Source organism: Brachyistius frenatus, unplaced genomic scaffold (genome assembly GCF_029030835.1).
Source record: "Brachyistius frenatus isolate BFR_SWC_R1_liver_20210118 unplaced genomic scaffold, ASM2903083v1 Contig_163, whole genome shotgun sequence".
In the NCBI taxonomy this organism is placed as follows: domain Eukaryota; kingdom Metazoa; phylum Chordata; class Actinopteri; family Embiotocidae; genus Brachyistius; species Brachyistius frenatus.
Window position 1 is genome coordinate 590,001 of NW_027210762.1, and position 20,339 is coordinate 610,339.

At 42.4% G+C, this 20,339-nt stretch overlaps 1 protein-coding gene across 1 annotated transcript in view; it reads right to left on the reverse strand.

The window, feature by feature from the left end:
• gmds (GDP-mannose 4,6-dehydratase) overlaps positions 1–20,339 on the reverse strand; it is a 146,133-nt gene extending 125,794 nt beyond the window's left edge. Inside the window, exons 1-4 of the mRNA XM_069716826.1 lie at positions 20,068–20,339; positions 10,228–10,272; positions 8,155–8,242; positions 7,838–7,947 (exon numbers count right to left, since the gene is read on the reverse strand). Coding sequence (XP_069572927.1) covers positions 7,838–7,947; positions 8,155–8,242; positions 10,228–10,272; positions 20,068–20,166 — 342 coding nt within the window. The 5' untranslated portion in view covers positions 20,167–20,339. The remainder of the gene's footprint in view (positions 1–7,837; positions 7,948–8,154; positions 8,243–10,227; positions 10,273–20,067) is intronic.

A 20,339-nucleotide genomic window follows, 5' to 3' on the forward strand; every position in this document is an offset into this window, starting at 1 on the left:
TTGGGTAAAAATTTGTATTTCTTTTGATTATATTGTCTCTTTTGTGATTTAATTAAAAATAAACAAAATAAAAAAGGCTAATGCAACATAATAATAATAATAATAATAATAATAATAAAAATTTAAAAAAAACTTTTGATTAAGCTACAGTAGACCTTATGGACCGGTTCCCACATCTGTTGGATACCTGTCTGCAGTCCTGAGGGAGACGTCCTCCACGGCGGCTCACTACTGCCATCTACAAACCACAGGTGGAACTACAGGACGGACAGTTTACTTTGGCTTCTGTGTGCAACACGTACAAGACAGCTGATGTGGAATATTTGGGGTTTGATTTAAGATACGGACTTAGATGCAATCATATTTAGCTTTGTGATGCTATTTATTGACTCGGTGTATTTACTTAACAAACCTCAAAAAGCCACCTCTCTCCACCCTCCTCCTCCTCCACACTCCTCCTTCGCCCTCCTCTTCCTCCTCCTCCTCCTCCCTTCTCACCTCTATCTTTTCTCCCAAACTGACATGTTTCCATGTGTTACAACCTCTCGCTCTGGAAAACAGAAAAAAAAAAAAAAAAAAAAAAAACTGAGTCATGAGTGGAGCAACAAATCTGACCCACAATGCACCAAACCACAAAACATTCCCTGACTCCGAACGAGGGGAAAGCGCAGACTTGTTTCTCTTGGCACGCGGGAGTCTATTCTTAAGCTAAAGTTCACTTTTTTTTTCTTTTCTTTTTAAACCCATCTGGTCCCCGGCAGGCTGCCTGCCGCGTACGAAGGCCTAACCTTTTTCCAAACAGGGGGGGGGATAAGGAGCTATATTCTGACCGCCGACTACCAGGCCACCAACGCTATACGCTTCTGCTCGTTCAATAGGGCTCGCAGGCATGAGAAGATGTGGGCGCGGAGATTATGCTGCAGCTCCCATTCGGCCCTGAAAACCACCAGGACTCTGGATCCTGAAGGGCAATTTGAACAACAATGGAAAACATTGGCACCCTTAAAAATACACGTAAACCGCACACACGCTGCTAATGAGTCCTCCGAGACAGAAAACACACATACTTCGAGTTGGGGGAGGGGGGTAAGAGGGGGGGGGGGGGGCACACGCATGATTTGATCCCTGTGAGATACACACTTGAGGACTGATTGGACGGCAGCTAATGTAAACACCAATCAGAGAGTGAGTAAACCCGGCCAATGGGCTGTTACGGAGACGGAGACCGCTCATCACTCACCGAGGCGGCTCGGCGGGGAACGACGGTCGCTCGGTGGACTCGAAGAATAATCTTGTTTTCGGCTTCAAAACACACAAAAAAAAATTATAAAAAATAAAAAGGGTGGTAACAAAATTAAGAGCTGCTGTCAGGGGGGAAACCACGTTTCTCCAAATATCGACTTTATCGTAGGCGGGACGACGTCTTGTTGAGATAATCTAACGGGTTTGACTTCCCACGGCGCCAAAATGTTTTCATGAATAAGGCATCTTATTTTTTAAGACTAATGAACTAACGGGGATTGTTTACCTTATTGGGGGATTTACTTTCTGTGATGACAACAAATGTCTCCCAACTGTCAACCTTTCAAGAACAGACATGTTTTGAGGTTTGCTAATGGGTTTGCCGTTGACGCAACAATAACACTTAACGTCTCACGACCTCAGTTTTACGGGCACATAAGATGCACCGAAGTCTCTCCGGTAGAAAAAAAAAACACAAACAAAGAAAAAAACAACAGCAACAACAACACATTTCCAGAAAATATTTACTCGTTATGAATGTCAACGCGTTGTTGATGATCTAATACGCATTTCATTATCCCTACGAAAATCATTTCAACCCACGAAGGAGCACGATTGCTTCAATTCATCTGAAAACGATCCGTTTTGGTTTTTCACTGGAAAACTCGGTTGTGCTTATTCTTAAATCCCAGAGTACGAACCGAACTATGGAGCCTTTTGTTTTAATGCCTCCATCTTCCCAGAACGATCTTCAACACGCCTTCCTGCCTCAACTTTCTATCAACTCGTACGTTACGGCTGTATTATATTGTTTTAACTAACTCATTGTCTATATTTTATTCTTTGAATTTTGCCTACTTTGTTTTTACTACCAAGCTATTATTGATTCAGTCTGTTTTATTTGCATCATCGGCCATATTTCATATGCAGCGTTTTGACAGGATGCCACCTGCTTTTATTATTCTTGTATTTGACTTTTTATCATTAATTATGAATGTGCGCGTGTGTATGAAACGCTTTATGTATCGTTTTAAGACACAACATTTAAAAAAAAAAACTACAATAACAATAAAGGTATATCTTGTTGATACGTTCCCAAGAATTCAAAAGAAAAAAAAAAAACTTGAATTAATAAAATTAATGTGTTTTTTTTTTTGTTTTTTTTAGCAGAATTGCCATGTAACCTTTCACGGTTAAAAAAAAAAAAAAAAGGGAAATGTAAGTGTAAACGCTGCACTATCATCTACCCGCACACGCTACACTAACGAGTTACGAGGATTGCGCAACGAGCCCGACGGACTGTAGTTAAGCGTCGGAGATTAGCGCCTGAGTAGGAGAGTAAACTGCTGGCAGGCTGCACAATAGCCGCTTCAGGTCCTATAAACGCATCAACACACCGAACAAACAGCGCTGGGGCTTTTGTGGGGAAACAGGCGTGTTAAATCCTGTGTGTGTGTGTGTGTGTGTGTGTGTGTGTGTGTGTGTGTGTGTGTGTGTGTGTGTGTGTGTGTGTGTGTGTGTGTGTGTGTGTGTGTGTGTGTGTGTGAGTGTGAGTGTGTGTGTGTGTGTGTGTGTGTGTCTGGCGTGGGAGCCGCTGCACACCCGGATGGGGGGGGGGGAGACCAAAGGGTAGACGCAGAGCGAGCGAGCTGGAGGAAGATAACGGGACGACGATGACGAGGAGTCTTTTCTGAGGAGGAATTTCAGAGATGGACGATGAAGGAAGTCCGTCTGCACTTTTGTCTTCAAAAGCCGTCGAAAACAATGAAATGGAAAGTGTGGTTTATTCTCCCCTAAAAGTCACTCATCTCTGCAGAGCTCATTAGCCCGCTTTAGCTCGTCGTTTTGTTTTTCCAGCATGTTTATAAGGCTGCTGGTCTTTGTTTAAAGCACCAAGAAGGATTATTGTCAGGAAACAAGCTCTGACAAGCACACCTGCACCTGCCCGGCATTTAGACGACACGTTGCCCTCTCAAGTGCCTGAATTTCTCTTCTTTGTAGTTGGTGGAGACCAAACCAGAGCTACGAGGAGAGGGAATATTAAACTTTTCATAAAGTGGCCAGAAACACAACTACCAAAAATGTTTGAAACCGCACCGACACACGGCCTCCAACTCCATCCGTCTGCCTGCCGGGAGCGAGGTGTGTTAATAATTCAGCCGTCTGCTTGGTGACAGCTGCAGGTGGGACAACTCGCGCTCGGAGAGAGAAAAGCGAGCGACGGCGAGGGCTTTTGTTCGCGGCCTTCCTGTGAAAGCGCTTCGGTGGGAAAACACAACGGGATCACGTTGAACCGTCAGATGCACAACAGATTACTGAGAGCACGTCCCCATTCGGGGTCGTCGTTCATGCATATTTCAGGAGTGCAATTTCCAAATCATCCTTATTCTTGTCAGAAAGGAACATAATTCATTCTGTGCAGCTGCTGTGTTTTTTTTTTTTTTCTAAATGGAGACTGATCTCTGCTCTTATTATTTAACAGGACAATTGATCAAATAAAAACAAAGATGTCCAGTTCATCCAAAGAGTCTATGTTTCTGAATTTCTGACCACATTACTGTTATTTCTTAAAAGTTTCAGACCAGAAACACGTAGAAGAAACTCTACACGAGACGATATGACTGGAAATAAGCTGGTTAAGTTTTCGGCATCAAAATAGTCAATTGCAGAAGCTCAGTGTTGAGAAGTTGAACGTTTTTTTTTGTTTTTTTGAAACTAAATGTTTCAAATTCAATTTTTCGTATAAATTTAAATGACTCCAGAAATGAAATCCTTCTTGTTTAGACAAAGACAGTTCACGCTAACGCTCCCAGCTGTGGAGACATTGGTACACTTGTCTTTTAGCAGGTTTTTAAAAGTATGTTATTATCTCATTTCATGCATTTCTGTTGTTGTTTTTTTTACCTGGACCAACAAGTCTGTAATAAAGATTGATTGAATGAAAACCTATTTATGATTTTATGATATCTGCTGCACATTTCTGATCACCAAATGACTTTCGGTGATTCCTCAAAATTTACCTTTCATGCCGAAATTTTATGGCAAGCTGAAGACTTCTTCTTCCAGCAGACTCGACTCGACTCGTGAAATTTAGTGCTAATTAGTCGATGTTAGCACGCTAACACTCACAAAACAGCTGGCATTTTACCGTCGCCACTGACTGTTAGCATTTAGCTCCACGACCCAAAAGTGCCTGAAAGCAGCTGCTGTGGCTGCAGACTCTTAAACACTCTGGCTCATAAAAGCGCTTCTGGATTTGATTATTTTTGTGCTGAAACTGTGGCAGCGAGTAAAATTAGCAAACATTGTTCTGCTAAAAAAAAAACAAGAAGAGGGGACTTAACTGTGCCTCATTCATAGTTAATTCCCTGTTCGTACAATCAATCTTCAGCATTAAAGCACAACTGGATGATGTTACTGGGAACCCATGGGATATATAAATGGAGTTTGTGTGCGGCAATATTTTTTTTTTTTTTAAAGATTTAAAAAAAAGAAATACTGTTTGTTGTTTATTAACAAGCTCTTTTGCCCATCTTTCCTTTGGGTCATATTTGGAATATTATTTTAGATTAAAACAACTGAGCATAAAAAAAAAAAAAAAAAATCTAACTTAACAGCTCTTCTGCTGTTTTAAGTCCCAAAAGGAAAAAAAAAAAAAAAAATCTTTTGATTGTGCAGCTGGCCACCTCTCTCATGCCGTCTGGCAGTCGGTTCAACTATTCCCCCGTCCTCCCTCCACACCCCTGCAGCATCAGAAAATAACCTTCGCTCTGTTTCTCAGTGATGACTATCTTCAACGGAAACCAGCACCCACACACGCGCTAACACACACGTCTCAAAGCAGAGCTGCAACTCCGGCCGGCGCTGAGAAGGGATTCCCTGTTAGGACGGCAGCGACCAGGTGCGAAAGGAACAAGACGAGAGATGCCGAGTCGTCGGTGTGAGTGATCTTTCTTTTCCCTCTGTGGCGGGACAGACTGGAAACGACTCCACACCACCGCTGCCAGTAACCCGGCGGGCTCAGCTGTTCGGAGCGGGGCGCCATGTGGCGAGGAGCTGCCAGAGCCTTTCGTTTTATTGGTGTGGAAACAAATAAACACGGGCGAACCTCGTACAGGTAAAACGGGGGGAAGGGGAGGGTGGTGGTGGTGGTGGTGGGGGGGAGGGGTGATTTCTGTGTGTGTGTGTGTGTGTGTGTGGTCTGAGGATGATCTTCCATGTGGGAGCAGAGCCACGGCCTCTGACCACAAAAGGGAAGTGGGGAGGGGAGTCATTCTTCTTCTTCTCACTTTTTTTTTTTTCCTCAAACGATTCACTTTTTTTTTTTTTTACAAATATTGGACCGTCAGGAGGAATTATGTTTTCACTCGTGATGCATTTTTTTTTTTCTACTTCAAAAAGAAAAGAAAAGAAAGAAAAAAAAGAGTACAAATGGCCACGTCACATCACCAGAACCAGAAGTTTCACCCCCCCCCCACACACACAGTGAATTTACTCGACTCTATGCAGCTTGTTAGCCCGTTTTTAGCTCGTTGTTTTGGGTTTTTCAGCATATTTATAAGTTTGTAATGTTGTCATCTAAAGTGACGGATTGTTTCTTCGTAGTTGGTGGAGACCAAACCAGAGCTTCAAGGAGAGGCAATATTATGGTATCCCTTTCATAAAGTGGCCAGAAACACAACTCCTAAAATGGAAAATGTTGCTCTCTGTTGGCCAATCGTGTGAATTAGGGCTAAAAGTTTGATACCTTGGTTTCGATACCAATTTAATAAAAATCCATTTTAATGAAAAGAAAATTACACATTACGTAACAAATCTCAAGTTTTCATGCAGTTTAGAGGGGGAGAGGGTCCCACCTCATTTTCTGTAGCTAAAACTTACTGACTTTACCTAAACGCATACAACTAAGACTGGTGTCCTCGAGTGTGAAAAAGCAACCATTTAGTAGCCACATTTTATTTTAAGGCAAAAATGTGTTTTTAAGCTTGCGTTGGTGTTTTTTTTTGTTTTTGTTTTTTTATGCCCCCAAGTGGCCAAAACTTACCGAGTGATTTCTGAGGTGAGCCAGTTTTTAGTAATTTTGAAACCAAACCCAGGAAAGCAAAGTGAAGGCCGACCTTGTTCTTCACTTTTTACTGATGAATCCAAAGACTAGAACCTCACCGAGTCGAACTGTGGTAGGAATTCATTACAGAACTACTATTATCGAAACGTCTCGTGTTCACATTAAATGAGACTCTTGCTTATTATCTATGATCTGACTAAACTACTTGGGTCTATGTTCCAGTGAAACCACGAAGGAGGATCAGCGCTGCCTGGAGACTGTGTCAGATCCCAGTGTGGACGGGCCTGAAGGATGGTGGAGGGGGTGGTGGAGAGGGGGTGGGCGGAGCCGAGGGATCTCCTGGGATCACCATGAAGCTCCGAGACAAAAGGGACATTGTGGCGCACACACACACACACACACACACACACTGACTGATCCAAGAAAACATCACTTCCTGTCCCCACCAGCTCCGGCATCCTCCGCACATTGAACAGCTCACTTCCCAGAACTTAAAAAAAACTCCCCCTTTTTTTTTTTTTTTTTTTCTTTTAAACATCATCTGCTGTTAACCGTTACCAGCAGCGGTCTGTCCGCACCGTACTCAGACACAATAATTATATTTCCTAAAGGGACATTTAACGAAGTTTAAACCTGAAAAAAGACAGAGAGGAGTCAAATAATTCACTGGATGTTTGGATGTCGCCGTGGTGAAAAATCAAGAGTAAAGCACATGAAAATGAAGGTTTTAAACGGTTGCGGTAGCTCGTCCACTGCGTACCACGTAACGTCTTTTGCACAAGTTAAAACCCAACAACTGCAAATTATTCGTATTTTAGATTACTGCGATTGAAGCGTCAGTCAGTTGTTGCATTTCTTAATAATTTGCAACAAAAATCGATCTACAAAAGACATAAAACTCACCATAAGATGTTAGGTGATCGTTCTCGAAGTCGCAGAAATGTGAAGTTGAATCACGTAACAATAGATGATGTGAACGAGATCGCTTGTCGGGACAAACCCGTAGAAAAATGACTATTTCCAAAACCAAACATGTAAACAGTCAAAGTTAGAGATGAGCTGGTGAAGAAAATGAAACGTCCAACCAGCTAAACAGCCAAATCATTTTACTTGGAGACCAAACCAGGAGTTAAAAGCACAAAAATAAAAATTGGCTAAAAAAAAAAAAAAAAAAAAAAAAAAAAGAGGCTGCTGCTATAAAGAAGTGAAATAAAAACTATGCTTTTAAAAAGAGAGCAACTTCTGCTCAAAACACAAATACAATACCTAAGAAAAGGAAAAAAAAAAAACTTTACCACGATGGACTTCCAAATAATGAAGTCAGGTTATTGAGTCAGACATCTTAGTGTGATCTTGTCTGATTTTACTGGAAATGTTTCTCTATGTGAATGAAACACTTCAGAAGAGGAGAGTCAGCGATAGTAGATGTTTTCCTATGTGGTACTTTTTCAAAGCAAACCCATGAGCAGCAGTTCCAGAGAATTTTATTTGGGAGGGGTGAGGATGGGGGGGGGGGGTTTCCCACAATACCTTGACGTGACTCTGAGCTCCCAGGTTGTAGATCTCGGTGGGCTTCACCTGGTTGATGATCTTCACCAGACACGTGCTGTCGGTCAGGTCGCCGTAATGCAGCTTCATGTCTGTCAAAGAAAGACGACAAACGGACACGTTTTGGTTTTTATCAACAAAAAAACTAAAGAATTTTTTTAAAAATTTTTTTTTACAGTTATTCACACCAAAAAAAAACGGACTACTATAGAGGTCTGAAATCAGAGTCGACAAGAAAAACAGCAGCTTCTGTTCTATTTGTTTATGTACTTTTTGTTGTGCTTAGTTACGGTACTTACTGCCTTCGGTATGCGTCTGTGGGTTCTGGTAAAGATGCTCAATGCGACCCGTGTTGAAGGAGCTGGACCGCCGCAGGATGCCGTGAACCTGATAAGGAAAGGAGACAAAAATAAGAGCAGGAAATGACATTTTACTCGACTTCAGCATCATCCTCTCTCGTACAGTCGATGTGAACAACGTCACCTCTGTTAAACCACAGAAAACCTGTTGGATCGATTTAGACTGAGACAATGTGGTCATAAATTATCATTTAAATGACGTGTCCTCAATAGAAAAAAAACAACTTTCTTACTTTTAAGGAGTCTAGAAATTTAAGACCATAATTTGTACAGATATTTTCCACCTTTTGATTAATAAAGTAAACATTCATGGTAGATTTTTTTTTTTTTTTTTTATTGATTTGGAGGACCGATTTAAATGTGAGAACCCATTTAAAGGTTAATAATAATAAAAGCGGCCTCCCCTCTTTGCTGTATTCGAAGTGACTCATATCTTCGAAAAGATCTTTGGAGCGGTCCAATTTTTTTGCATCGTGGAGGTTGATATAAACGCATTATGTCTCCAGCTCCATGTTGTTGTTTTTTGTTGCTACGATCTGGACTCCACGTTCTGGAGGAGGAGGAGGAGGAAGAGCAGATGGGGGGGGGGGGTGCCCGAGGAAGGTCTGCTCGGGGAAGATAACAGGACCCGATCCGAGGGGAGTCCATTAGTGGGACGACGCTGTGCCCTGACCTCGCTTTCCTTTATTCACTGTGCACTTCCTGCCTGCCGGCGCGCTCCTCTTTAATGCCCCCTTCCCCACCCCCTCCCGTCCACATCAGCATCCCCCCCCCCCCCCGCCACCCACCCGTCCCCAAAAAACCTGGACCCTGTCCACTTCCTGTCCGCCGCAGCAGATGGTGAAGCAGACCAGGAGCCGGGCTGAGATGAAGGCGAGAGCTTCTGCCGCACCACCGACGGGGGGGAAACTAAGTCACGTCGCTACCGTCGGGAAAACACACACGATGAGCGCTCGTTGCAACGTCAGCGTTTGTACCAGAGTGGTTACACAAGATGCTCACACCAAAATATGTAAATAATAAAACATGTTTCTGACAGTTTCCTCGCGCTGCAGTGAGCATTAATGTTCCTCCAAAAAGGAGCCGGCCGATGATACGCACGTCCGCCAATTTCCTTCAGCTGAACCGGCCGACTTCCTGTCAGCCACACACACGCACACACACACGCACACACACACACACACGCACACGCACGCTTGCTTTTTAAGTTAAAGTTAAATGTATGCGTGTATTTTATTAATACATACATATGTGTATTAATACTGTTATATCTTCTTTCTCGGAAGTTTTAAAAATGATAACTGACGTTTTCCACACCAAGCGGCGACCAGCGGCAACGTCACCTTATTGGTTTGTTGAACGGCCGTTATGAAGCCTTCAGTTCAGATTCTGTCCATCGCCATCTTTGCTAGTTCGGAGCAGGAAGTGACCATATTTGGACGAGAGCTGGGGGAGGAGGAGGAGGAGGAGGAGCCAGCGGTGGATCTGACTGATCTGATTGGAAACCTGACGATACTACGTCCCGCCCACAGATAGCCGTAACCTGACTGCACCACAGGCCTGTCAATCAAACAGACACGCCCCCAAAAACAGGTCTTCTTGAATCTTCTTTTCGAATTAATAATGATTAAATTTCAGACTGACCTCCAGAAAACTAAGAAGAAGAAGCGACTTTCGCTAACAACACCGAGAGACGTTGAATGGGAGTCTATGGAGGTGGGCGGGAGGAAATGGGGGGGAGGGGGTGCGCTAAAAGGTCAGCAGTTTAAAAAGCTCGTGGGGCGAGTCAGTCGGTGAGCGCGTAGCAGACCGTCGAGGTTACGTCACGATCCCGCGGGAACTCCCACACACTGCTGCGACTGGCTTATCGAAGGGGGAATGTCGCTCCGGGTGTGTGTTGGCGTTCGTGAGCGTTCGTGTCGGAGCTTTCCAGAGGACGGCGGGCGGCGCCGGCTCTGGAGAGTCTGCAAGTGTGAATTTTTGTTGTTGTTGTTGTTGTTGTTTTTCTCTCACCTCGTAGCCTTTAGCGAGCAGGAACTCGGCCAGGTAGGAACCATCCTGAAAAAAAAATGAAAAAAAGATGACAATTAAAAACTGTAAAAAAAATTTTTTTTTAAATGGCATCATAAATAATACAAAGTGTGTCAGACGTACTGGTTCAGAGTTTCCTGTACCGACTGAATCACAGCAACTTAAATTTATGATACCGGCGAATAGAAATTATTCACTTGCGAGAGAACAACGCCGACGTACTAGCGTACATTTTATTTTCCCAAAGGTCAAACGAGAGCCCAACCAACAACATACAGTATATATATAAATATCGATGTAATAACTTCGTTCTAATAGTGAAATTATACACAACAACAATGAGAGCTGATAATCAACATGGGATTCATTCAAAACAAGGAAAATTACCGTTATCTGAAAAATAAATGATGAATGTACAGTAATTGATGTGTGTTTAGTGGTACCGCTTTACAATTAAGCCAAATAACAGAGTGCTTTAGAAAAGTGAAGTGTTAGGGGTTTTTTTTAGGATAAGTATGGATGATTATTATTGTAGCTTACAAGTACACAGTTGGAGAATTAAAAAAATTGGCTTCAGAGAAAAAACAAGAACACAATTGCAGCCACGAGAAAATAACCTGGGTTACGCTCTCCCCCCCTTCTGAAGCGCATGGATGTAAAATCAGCCAGGAGTTATTCGCGATTGTGCCGATCGATGTCTAAACGTAGAGTCGTGATGATGTTTTAGAGTTGTTGTTTTTTGTTTTTTTTTGGTGTTTTAAAATATTTCACTTTTTTTTTTTTTTAAATAAAAAAAAAAATGAAAAGAAAATGACGGCCTCCCTGAAGCCTGTACGTCCTGAGTCCAGGGGATCATTAGGTGGAACATCAGCATGAACCAGAAGCTTCTGGGAGGACGTCGTCCGAGTGACCGTGTGTGTGTGTGTGTGTGTGTGTGTGTGTGTGTGTGTGTGTGTGTGTGTGTGTGTGTGTGTGTGTGTGAGAGAGAGAGCGAGCACTGTCAATAAGGTCTTGTTCCCCCCCTTCGACCATGTTACTCCTCGTCTTTTTTCCCTGCTCAGACTTTCCGACCGCACATTCTGGAACACTCTGGAACATTCCGACCTCGTCATGGCATTCATCCCTCAATCCCCCCCCCCAACCCCCCCCCCCACCCTCCCCACACACGCACACGCACACGCACACGGGTACGGTCACCCTGCCAGCCACATGCTTCCTCCTCCGGGTGCGGAGGGTCTCGGGAGGACACGCTAGAAAAACCGGCACTCGGCACCGGGACGGACCGGCACGTCTCGGGGTGCCATGTGGAAGCCAGTGGTTGAGTCACAAATCTTGAGGCCGAATCTGCCACGGCGGTAAGGACAAAGGAGTTGCGCAACATAATATTTGACCAGGTTGGGTTTTTTTTGTTTTTTCGGGGGAAACATGTTCTGAAAACAGCCGTGCTGTTGGAGTCTGGGTGAAAAAGCAGCTCACGAAGAGAAACGTGAAACAAGAATTAAAACAAAAAAGCTTGAGAGAGAATCTTGTCACGCTTCCATCCACCTGCCCGACTTCTTGCGTGACGTCGTTTTTCGGACATGTAAAGTTACAGAAATGGGTTCGGATGGGGAAGGAGGCTTCGGAAAACGATATAACAAGTTTTATATATTGAAATATTATTATCATTTTTATTTTTCTTCACGCGGAAGCAGGTTTTGTGCCAAAGACTCGGCTGCTGGTTTTTTCGCTTCACAGGAAAATGGTACCCGACGTTCAGCAAGTTGACATATTCCTCCAAATAATTAAATGAAGTGGTGCTCTCTTAATTATGCCGCATGTAACATATCTCACTGCTGCTCTTTGTGGAAATAAACCAGCCGCCATGTGTGTTTAAACATCCTGAAAAAAGACTCAAGAAAAGCTTTAAACATTTCGACTTTTGCTTTGAAACACAGCGGCAGAGATGCGACGTTTTACTGGATTTTCTTGGTCAAATGTGAACCTCAATATCCAGCAAATTAAAAGTCAATTTTGGGGCTCTGAGAAGTTGCATTTCAACCTTTTTCTTTACGTTAAATATAAAGACCAGATGACTCATTCAATTTGATTTATATGAGCTAATAATCTCATCTGTAAGAATAAATGTTAGTTGCGCCCTCATTAGTAGTCTGACTGTCTTATTAACATCCTCATCCAGCATCAGCAGGTTGGAGGTCAGTTGGCACCGATGCACAACCTGTTTCTGCATAAACCGGAGAGGCGGGGGGAGGAGGGTGGGCACGGGCACTGGCAGGCCCTCGCCCGTCCCCGCCGCGTTCAAAGCTCCGGCCCGGTGTCATGTTTTCCTGCCCCCGTGCCAGGGTCAAAGCGTTTCCATGCCAGACCAATATGGAAAACAAGCCTGAAGAGCTGCAGCTCTGTTTCAAAAACAAGAGGCTCCTTTGAGGCCGTATTAGCCCATAAACCCTGGCCTCACCTCGCTGTTTCCTGTTATGGGGAGCTGGACGCTTGCTGGGGAGTGACGGGAGGAGGGAGGGGGGGAGGGGGGCAGACACACACACACACACACACACACACACACAACTTGCATGGTTACCTGCCAGGTCAATGCCACACCACAAACTCCCCAAAGACTAATTTAAGGCCTTTGACACAATTTGATCTCTTTACTCTGAAGCTGCACTCCATAAATACCAAGAGGCTGGTTCGGTAACAGCGGGCGGGGTCAAAGGTCAGGGGAAGCGGAGGACGAGGGCCGTCTCGTGTTTTAAGTGCCGCCGGTCAGTGAAGCGTTAACTTAAGTCGCGTCTGCGACGGCCACGATCGACCGCAGGAGGAGCAGCGTTGCGTAAAAGCTGCTCGTGTTTATAAGACAGGTGACAGCTGTGAACCGCAGACTGGATATTAAAAGAGGAACGTAGTTTCCGGGTGTTAAAAATGAGGCGGAGGCAGAAAAGTGCCGTAACGCGCAATACCACCGAGTGCCACTAGAGGTCGACTCCAAAAAGCCTCAGACTCCATAGACTCCCATTCAACTTGTTGTATTAAATACAAAGTCAAAAGAAAATGTCCACAAGTTATGATGGCGCTGTTAGTTAAAGTCGCTTTCTCATTGTTAGTTTTCTGGAGGTCCCTCTGAAAATATTTCCGTCATTAATTAGAAAATAAGCTTCAAAAACTCGTGTTTTTGGGGAAAAGTTAAGAGCTTTAAGGAGCTGCTGGGTAAAAAGAGAAATAATACAAAATAAAAAAAAATTAAAACACTAAAGCTGATTTTGGGCTAAATCAAGCCATGTGTGTGAAAATATTTTAACAATGTTCGCTCATCAGATCTGCTCCCAAAGTACGATCATTAGCGCCAATCAACATTCCCATCATCATCATCATTATCACATCATCATCATCATTGTTGTGTGGTTTCATTAAGAGGCTGGATATGCATCTCCATCAGAAGGTGGCACTGTGCATTTGCGAGTTTCACCTTCAAAACATGTCGTCTGGTGACGTGAACAGATGTACGTATAATAAATAAATATAATACAATATAATATAATAAACGCCTTGGACACGAGTTAGAATTTAAATTCGACCACATATATAAAACCAAGTTTTGTTACTTTACTGTTTTTAATATCACACTGCAAAAGTTAGTCAGTTAGTAAGTGAGCATAAATTTTAGCACAACTGATTTATCTGTTGGCCAATATGGGTCTATCATACTATCATACATATATTGGCATATATGTATATCCAATGACTTTTTTTTTTCTTCTTTTTTTTACAGAAAACAATGCAGGATTAAATTATTGGGGTAAATTGGAAAAAAAATTATGTGGTTTTTTTTCAGTTTATTGATGTCGTTTTGGGCAATAAAGTTTATCATAGATTTTTCACAAGTGTTTTAATCCATATTTCAAAGGATATGTGAATATGGGAATTTGTTTTAGTCCTAATATCAGTGTCACAAGTGCTCCACTGTGAACCAGGCTGTTTATTGGCTAAATCATTTCTAAAAGTCTCAAAATAGTGAGACAAGCTTCTTGTGAAGGAGGATTTGACAATTAAAATAATATAATAATATAATACACACACACATACACACACCAGCACTGTGTGTTTGGTGCCCTCTGCTGGTGAAACAGTGAAGTGAAGCCCTGACACTTGACAGTAACCACTACTTTCATCTCTGGTTGAGTTCACCCAAGGGAAAAAAAAATAAAAGATGTAAAAATACATAAAAGATCTAAAACATTGTGTGATGCCTGAACTCACGTAAACACACATAGAGACCAGCGTTTATTTGTCGTCGTGTGGAAGCTACAAATGAATCACTTTAATGTGTTTTCTTTAGACCGCTACGATGAAGCTGCCAAGCACGCAACTGCTCTGCAATTAGGCCTGATATGGTGTAATGAAGCTGTAATCACAGACCACAACACACACATAAATAAACACACACACACACACACACACACACACACACACACACACACACACACACACACACACACACACACACACACACAGCTTAAAGTAGGAACATTTGGTGAATCTCTCTGGTGCACTTTAGAATAACTCAGACGTGACACTGGAATAAATAAATGAATTGAATCAATAAGATTCAGAGATCAGAAGCAACTGAAACTTTTTGTTTTTTCCTGCACACGGGAACACTGCTGCTAAAAGACCTCGTGGTTCGTAAACACACCGCAGATACAAAAGCAAAAAAAAAAAACACAAAAAAAACATTGCTATCATTGAATCCTTTTTAATCAACACAATAAAAATCGTCCGAAATCGTCAAATAAATGAATAAAAACGAGGGACTTTCGTTGATCACGTGACCGACAACTCAATTTAGACCGACTTTGCGTTTACTGCCAACATACCGCGGACGGGATGTGCTGTTGTCCTGCAGCGACACGCAGCTTCACGTTTCTTGCACGCCAATTAATGGTTGAACTTTGGAAGTATGTGGTGTGTGTGTGTGTGTGTGTGTGTGTGTGTGTGTGTGTGTGTGTGTGTGTGTGTGTGTGTGTGTGTGTGTGTGTGTGTGTGTGTGTGTGTGTGTGTGTGTGTGTGTGTGTGTGTGTGTGTGTGTGTGTACACGGTTACATTACAGGGCTGCGGAATAACTTAACTCCTTTAACCCTCTGATGGTAATCAGCATCAAAGATCTCAGCAAAAGTTATTGCACCTTCTAATGAGTTTAATCAATATTTTTTTGATAAAGGTGAAATAAAGTATTCACTGATCTAAAAAGGTGGTTTTACATTTTATGAAGAGCTTCTGAACCTTTTCTTTGAACTGACTGATGGACTTCCTGTTATTGTCAGAGCCATCTTCAATTTAATTATAATGGACATTTTATTCATTAAAACAAATACAAAGCGAATATTTTCATTGGTAAAATTTTTATGACACTAATATCACCTTATATTTTTTATAGTGTGTAAAGGATGGTGTCGCACATTTTTAACGCTTTCTTTTGAAAGTTTGACATTTGAACGACGGCGCAATGTTTGTTCTTCTTTGCTTTATTTCTTTTAAGATTTCGAACAAAAAACAAGACAGAAAAGTTTCTATGTTAAAGGTTTTAAAAAATAAATAAAAATCTTTTTTCAAATGTTACGATATTTTGTATCGGAGAGGAGCCGTGTGAGATTTAGCGACATCTAGTGGTGAAGTAACAGACTGTAACTCATGAAAACAAGAAATATGTAGAAATAAGAGGCTCATTTTAAAAAGGTAGCAAAACAACGATTCTTAGTTTCAGGTGATAATGAAAACATAATCATAAATACTACATTTAATTTCTGCCTGTCACCCCACTACCCCCCTCTCACACACACCATCGTCATCTTCTTCCCGCTAACTGCAGCTGAACTTACATCTTCTCCCGAATAAACACTCGCCGCCAGACTTCGGTCCGGAGGAGGAATCGTTACGAGCGACGGAGGAGACGCGAGCGCGGCGTTCTCAGCGGTTTATGATTATTATTGCTGGCGCTGACTCGGGCTTTTTACCCCTCTGGGCTGGCTGAACGGCAGCGGGGAAGGTGGAAGGAATGAGGGGGATGAGGGGGGGGATGTGGAGGGGGAAAGGGAGGAGGGGGGTGTGAAGAAACGACGGTACTGGCGAGGATGGACATCAAACGGCCGTCGAGAGGTTCGTATCGAGAAACGTTGTTTTCCCAACCCGGAGGAGCCGGAGGACGACGTGTGAAGCTCGCGGGCCAAAGTAAAGTTTGGAGCGGAGAGGGGTCGGACCCTGTCCTCTCCGTAACCCCCCACCTCCCACCCCCTCCCACCGGCTCTGCAGCGCTGCCTTTGGCACTCAGGTGGTCTCCCATAACTCACACCCTCTCACCCCGATACTTCACACCGAGACAGCGGTCAGAAGAAATTCAGAGCGAGCAGCACGCCGCCCGGAAATTTATGAACAGTAGTTAGCGCGGTGATTTACGGCATCGCCGTGACCCCTGGTGGCGGCCCGGCGAACCACTTTCTCAGATGGCGTATCCAGATGCTTGCCTTCTACCTCCCGCCGGCACGATGACCGGCAAGAATAAAAATGAATTAACGCTGTTATTCTTCTTTTCTTTTTCTCTCTCTCTCTGTTAAAGAGGGCGAGGAGAGACGGAGCTTTTGGAAAACGCTGGAATGCTGAGATGTTGAAAATGACTTTCCAAGACCTCTGATGGTCGTCTCTCCGGGGGAGGGGGGAGGGCAGGGAGGGGAAGGGGAAGGGGGCAGCAGTCTGGTCAACTGACAACTCTTTCCATGAAATATCCATCAAAGGTTTCGGCTTATTTGCTCCGACAACACACATTCGTAAAAATTATTTTTTTAAAACACAAACCTCCCCGGACGCAAATATCTGTCGGGCAGGTTTTTAGGGCTCAAAACATTTTGATAGCAACATACCTGAAGTTTTATATCATTCATTTGTTTAAAAACAAAAAAAAAAAGAACCCGATTATTTGAGCTGACCGCAGTCATTTAGCCAAAATCGTGATAATATTTTCAGTTCACCTGTATAAAAACGACCGGAGGAAACTAACAGATGTCAGATATCCATCATTAATTCCACGTCTTTTATTTCAGCGTTTAAAGTTCAACTGTTGCTCTTTTAACGACGTCATCTTCTTCTATTTGTACACGTCTTTGTCAGTACACATTTGTATATTCAACTCGTTCCATCATCGATACGAAGCGATCTCCTTCTGCCTCGATCCTAAATATTGAGTTCAGATTTATTGATTCACGTGTCCATAGACAAAAGGTCAAATTTGTCTGGACAATATCACTATTAAAATAAACAGAAGATACTAAACTTAACGTACAAGCCGACAATAAATTAATAACACAAAACAATATATTGAATTAATTAAAAAAACGATACACAACTCACATTTCTTTTGTATTTCTGCAAACCTATAAGCGTTTCTTGTGTAACAAAACACTGAATTTTGACAGTTTGACTGTCTGTGTTTCATACAAGAATTACTTATTGTTTTTTTCCTATTCAAACCACGGTGATGACGCAACTTCCACAACCTCCAGGTATAAAAACGACAATATAAAAAGCCCAAAGAGTAACACGATAGCAGGGAAATCTTTTGACAGCATCTTCCCTCCGGTGGTGTCGTTTCACCGACTGACCCGTGATGACGTCATTCAGCCGGCAAACAAACACCAGTAAGACCGGTTCTGTCTTTTCTGCCTTTTTGTCCAGATGTGGTTACGATCCACAGAAGCATTTCTTCACCCCTCCACTTTCATCCTCATGCAACTAAAAAATGTTGCGCTTATTGTGCAAAAAAAAGCATCAAAAAACACAAATCACATTTCTATCTCGACAACTGATCACGTGACAACTTGAAAATGAAGAGAGAACTTTGCAGTTTCACTTTCAGCTCGTTTGTTTCGGTGTCACGGACAAAACAAAACAAAAATACACTTGTTTTTGGTTCGTGATCAACACTCGTGTCATTTTTAATCCCAGCATGCACCTGGTCTCAATTTTTTTTTTTTTTTTTTAAGAAAGCTGCTGAACACAGTGATGCTACAAATCCTGATATTTTCGTGAGTTAAAATAAGCGATGAAAAATATTTACTTACATTCATCACAGAAAACAAACGCAATACTGAGGTGTGAAAATGATAATCAATGCTACCAGAACGTATCTGATCGATTGTGTTATGAGCGAAATGTTTGTTAATAAGTTTCAAACTCAAAAGATGGTAATGAACCGTTGTTGTTTCTGCTGCCCCCAAGTGGCCAAAAAGATAAATCCATCCGGTTTAAAGTCTCCTTCCAATCAAAGCTGTGGCTTCTTATATACCATACTTATAAATATTTGTTATTATTATTAGAATAATTGCAACTATTGATCCGCCAATTAGTTGATCTTAATAATTGATTCATTCTTTGACACGATCTCAAATAAAATAATATTTTTTATGTCCTCAAATGTGAAGATTTGAAGCCACCTTCGATCCCATAAACAAATTTTAACAATTAATGGAGGAAAATAATTGACCGATTACTGATATTGATAAGCGTGTTTTTTTTGGTGCAAAACTAACTATGTGACATACACCTTTATATAAAAACCAATTTGTTTGAATTTTAACTAGATATCATCCACTTTTCTTTACAGGGTCGCCTAATCCAGTTCTATTACTTTGCGAGTACATGTAGTACAAGATAAATGTACGTTTTAATTCTGAGTACCTTACTTCTGCAGGTATCTCCGTTTCTGATCTGCTGTTAGTGGATCCACCAAAACTACCCGAATGTTTTTCTGTTTTCTCTCTATGTTGCTCTTTTCTCTCTCTGCTCTCCCCACTCACACTAACCGGTACTAGCCTGGTACTATCGCAGGTTTCTTCCCCTCCTGATACTTGCTCCAGAAGGAAAATCGTTGGTGTTCGTTCTCTCTATATAATACCAGGTCTCTATCTTCATATATAAAGTCCCCCGAGATGACTTTGTGTTGTGACTTGCCGTTATATATCAAATAAAGTTTAATTTAATTGTTGGAAAAGGCGGTTTTAGTTACGCATTTAAAAGAAGGACATCAAAACCACAAAAAAAAAAACTTCGAGGATGAACATGCTATGTCAGACTTATTATAAAAAGAAACATCATAATATTAAGAAAACCAGCACAGTTAACAGTCTACACTCCAGTTTATTAGGCACAGATAAACAATCCTGCAACAAACACCTTCACACATGTTGTAATGTTGAGCTTTTGTAATTATTTCGGCCCACCTTCATTGATTGATGGAAATGGGGTGGACAAAATAATAGAAACACCCGTCACAGTGATTTTACTTTGCAACCGATATGAAAAACCTCTGGCAGGTTTGTTTGGTGTCCTTTAGATGAGTCATGAATGACACCCCCCCCTCTCCCCCCCCCCCCCCCCCCCACGTGAGGAAGCAGGTTTTTTTTTTTTCATATATATATATATATATATATATATATATATATGTATATTTATGTCTGCCTGAAGCTACGACCAGGATCAAATACGAGATTAAAAACATAAAAGTACAAACAGGAGGTTAATTCCAGGTTTCAGTGCAGTTTTTAAAATGTTTGTAACACGTGGGCGGAAGACGGAGTTCCGATGTCACGTGAGTTTACCTGTCTGTCTGTCTCTGTGCGCGTGGCAGGTGGACATGAAACGTAGAGCGGAAGAACTACGAACATAAAGACGTCGGTGTGTAAATAAAATACATTAAAAAAAAATTAAAAAGCAGCATTTAAGCGCCGTTGTCTCGGAGGAATGACCAGATACCGACAGGAGAGTGAGCGGGACGTTTACCTGCCCGGTGATGCCGGTGATAACGGCCACCTTCCTCTCCCTCTTCGGGTCGTCGTTCGCCGCGGAGCTCACGTGAGCAGCCTCGGAGCACTGGGCCATTATCTGACCGCTGAGAGGAGGAGGCGGGTAAACTTCACAGCCCGGTGCCAACACCGACCACCGAGAGAGAACCGGAATTTTCTGTTTGTTGTTGTTGTTTTTTTAAAAACCGTCCGTTAGCGGTTACCGACGAGCATCCGAGGAAACCAAACACAGGAAGCGGCGCCCGAAAT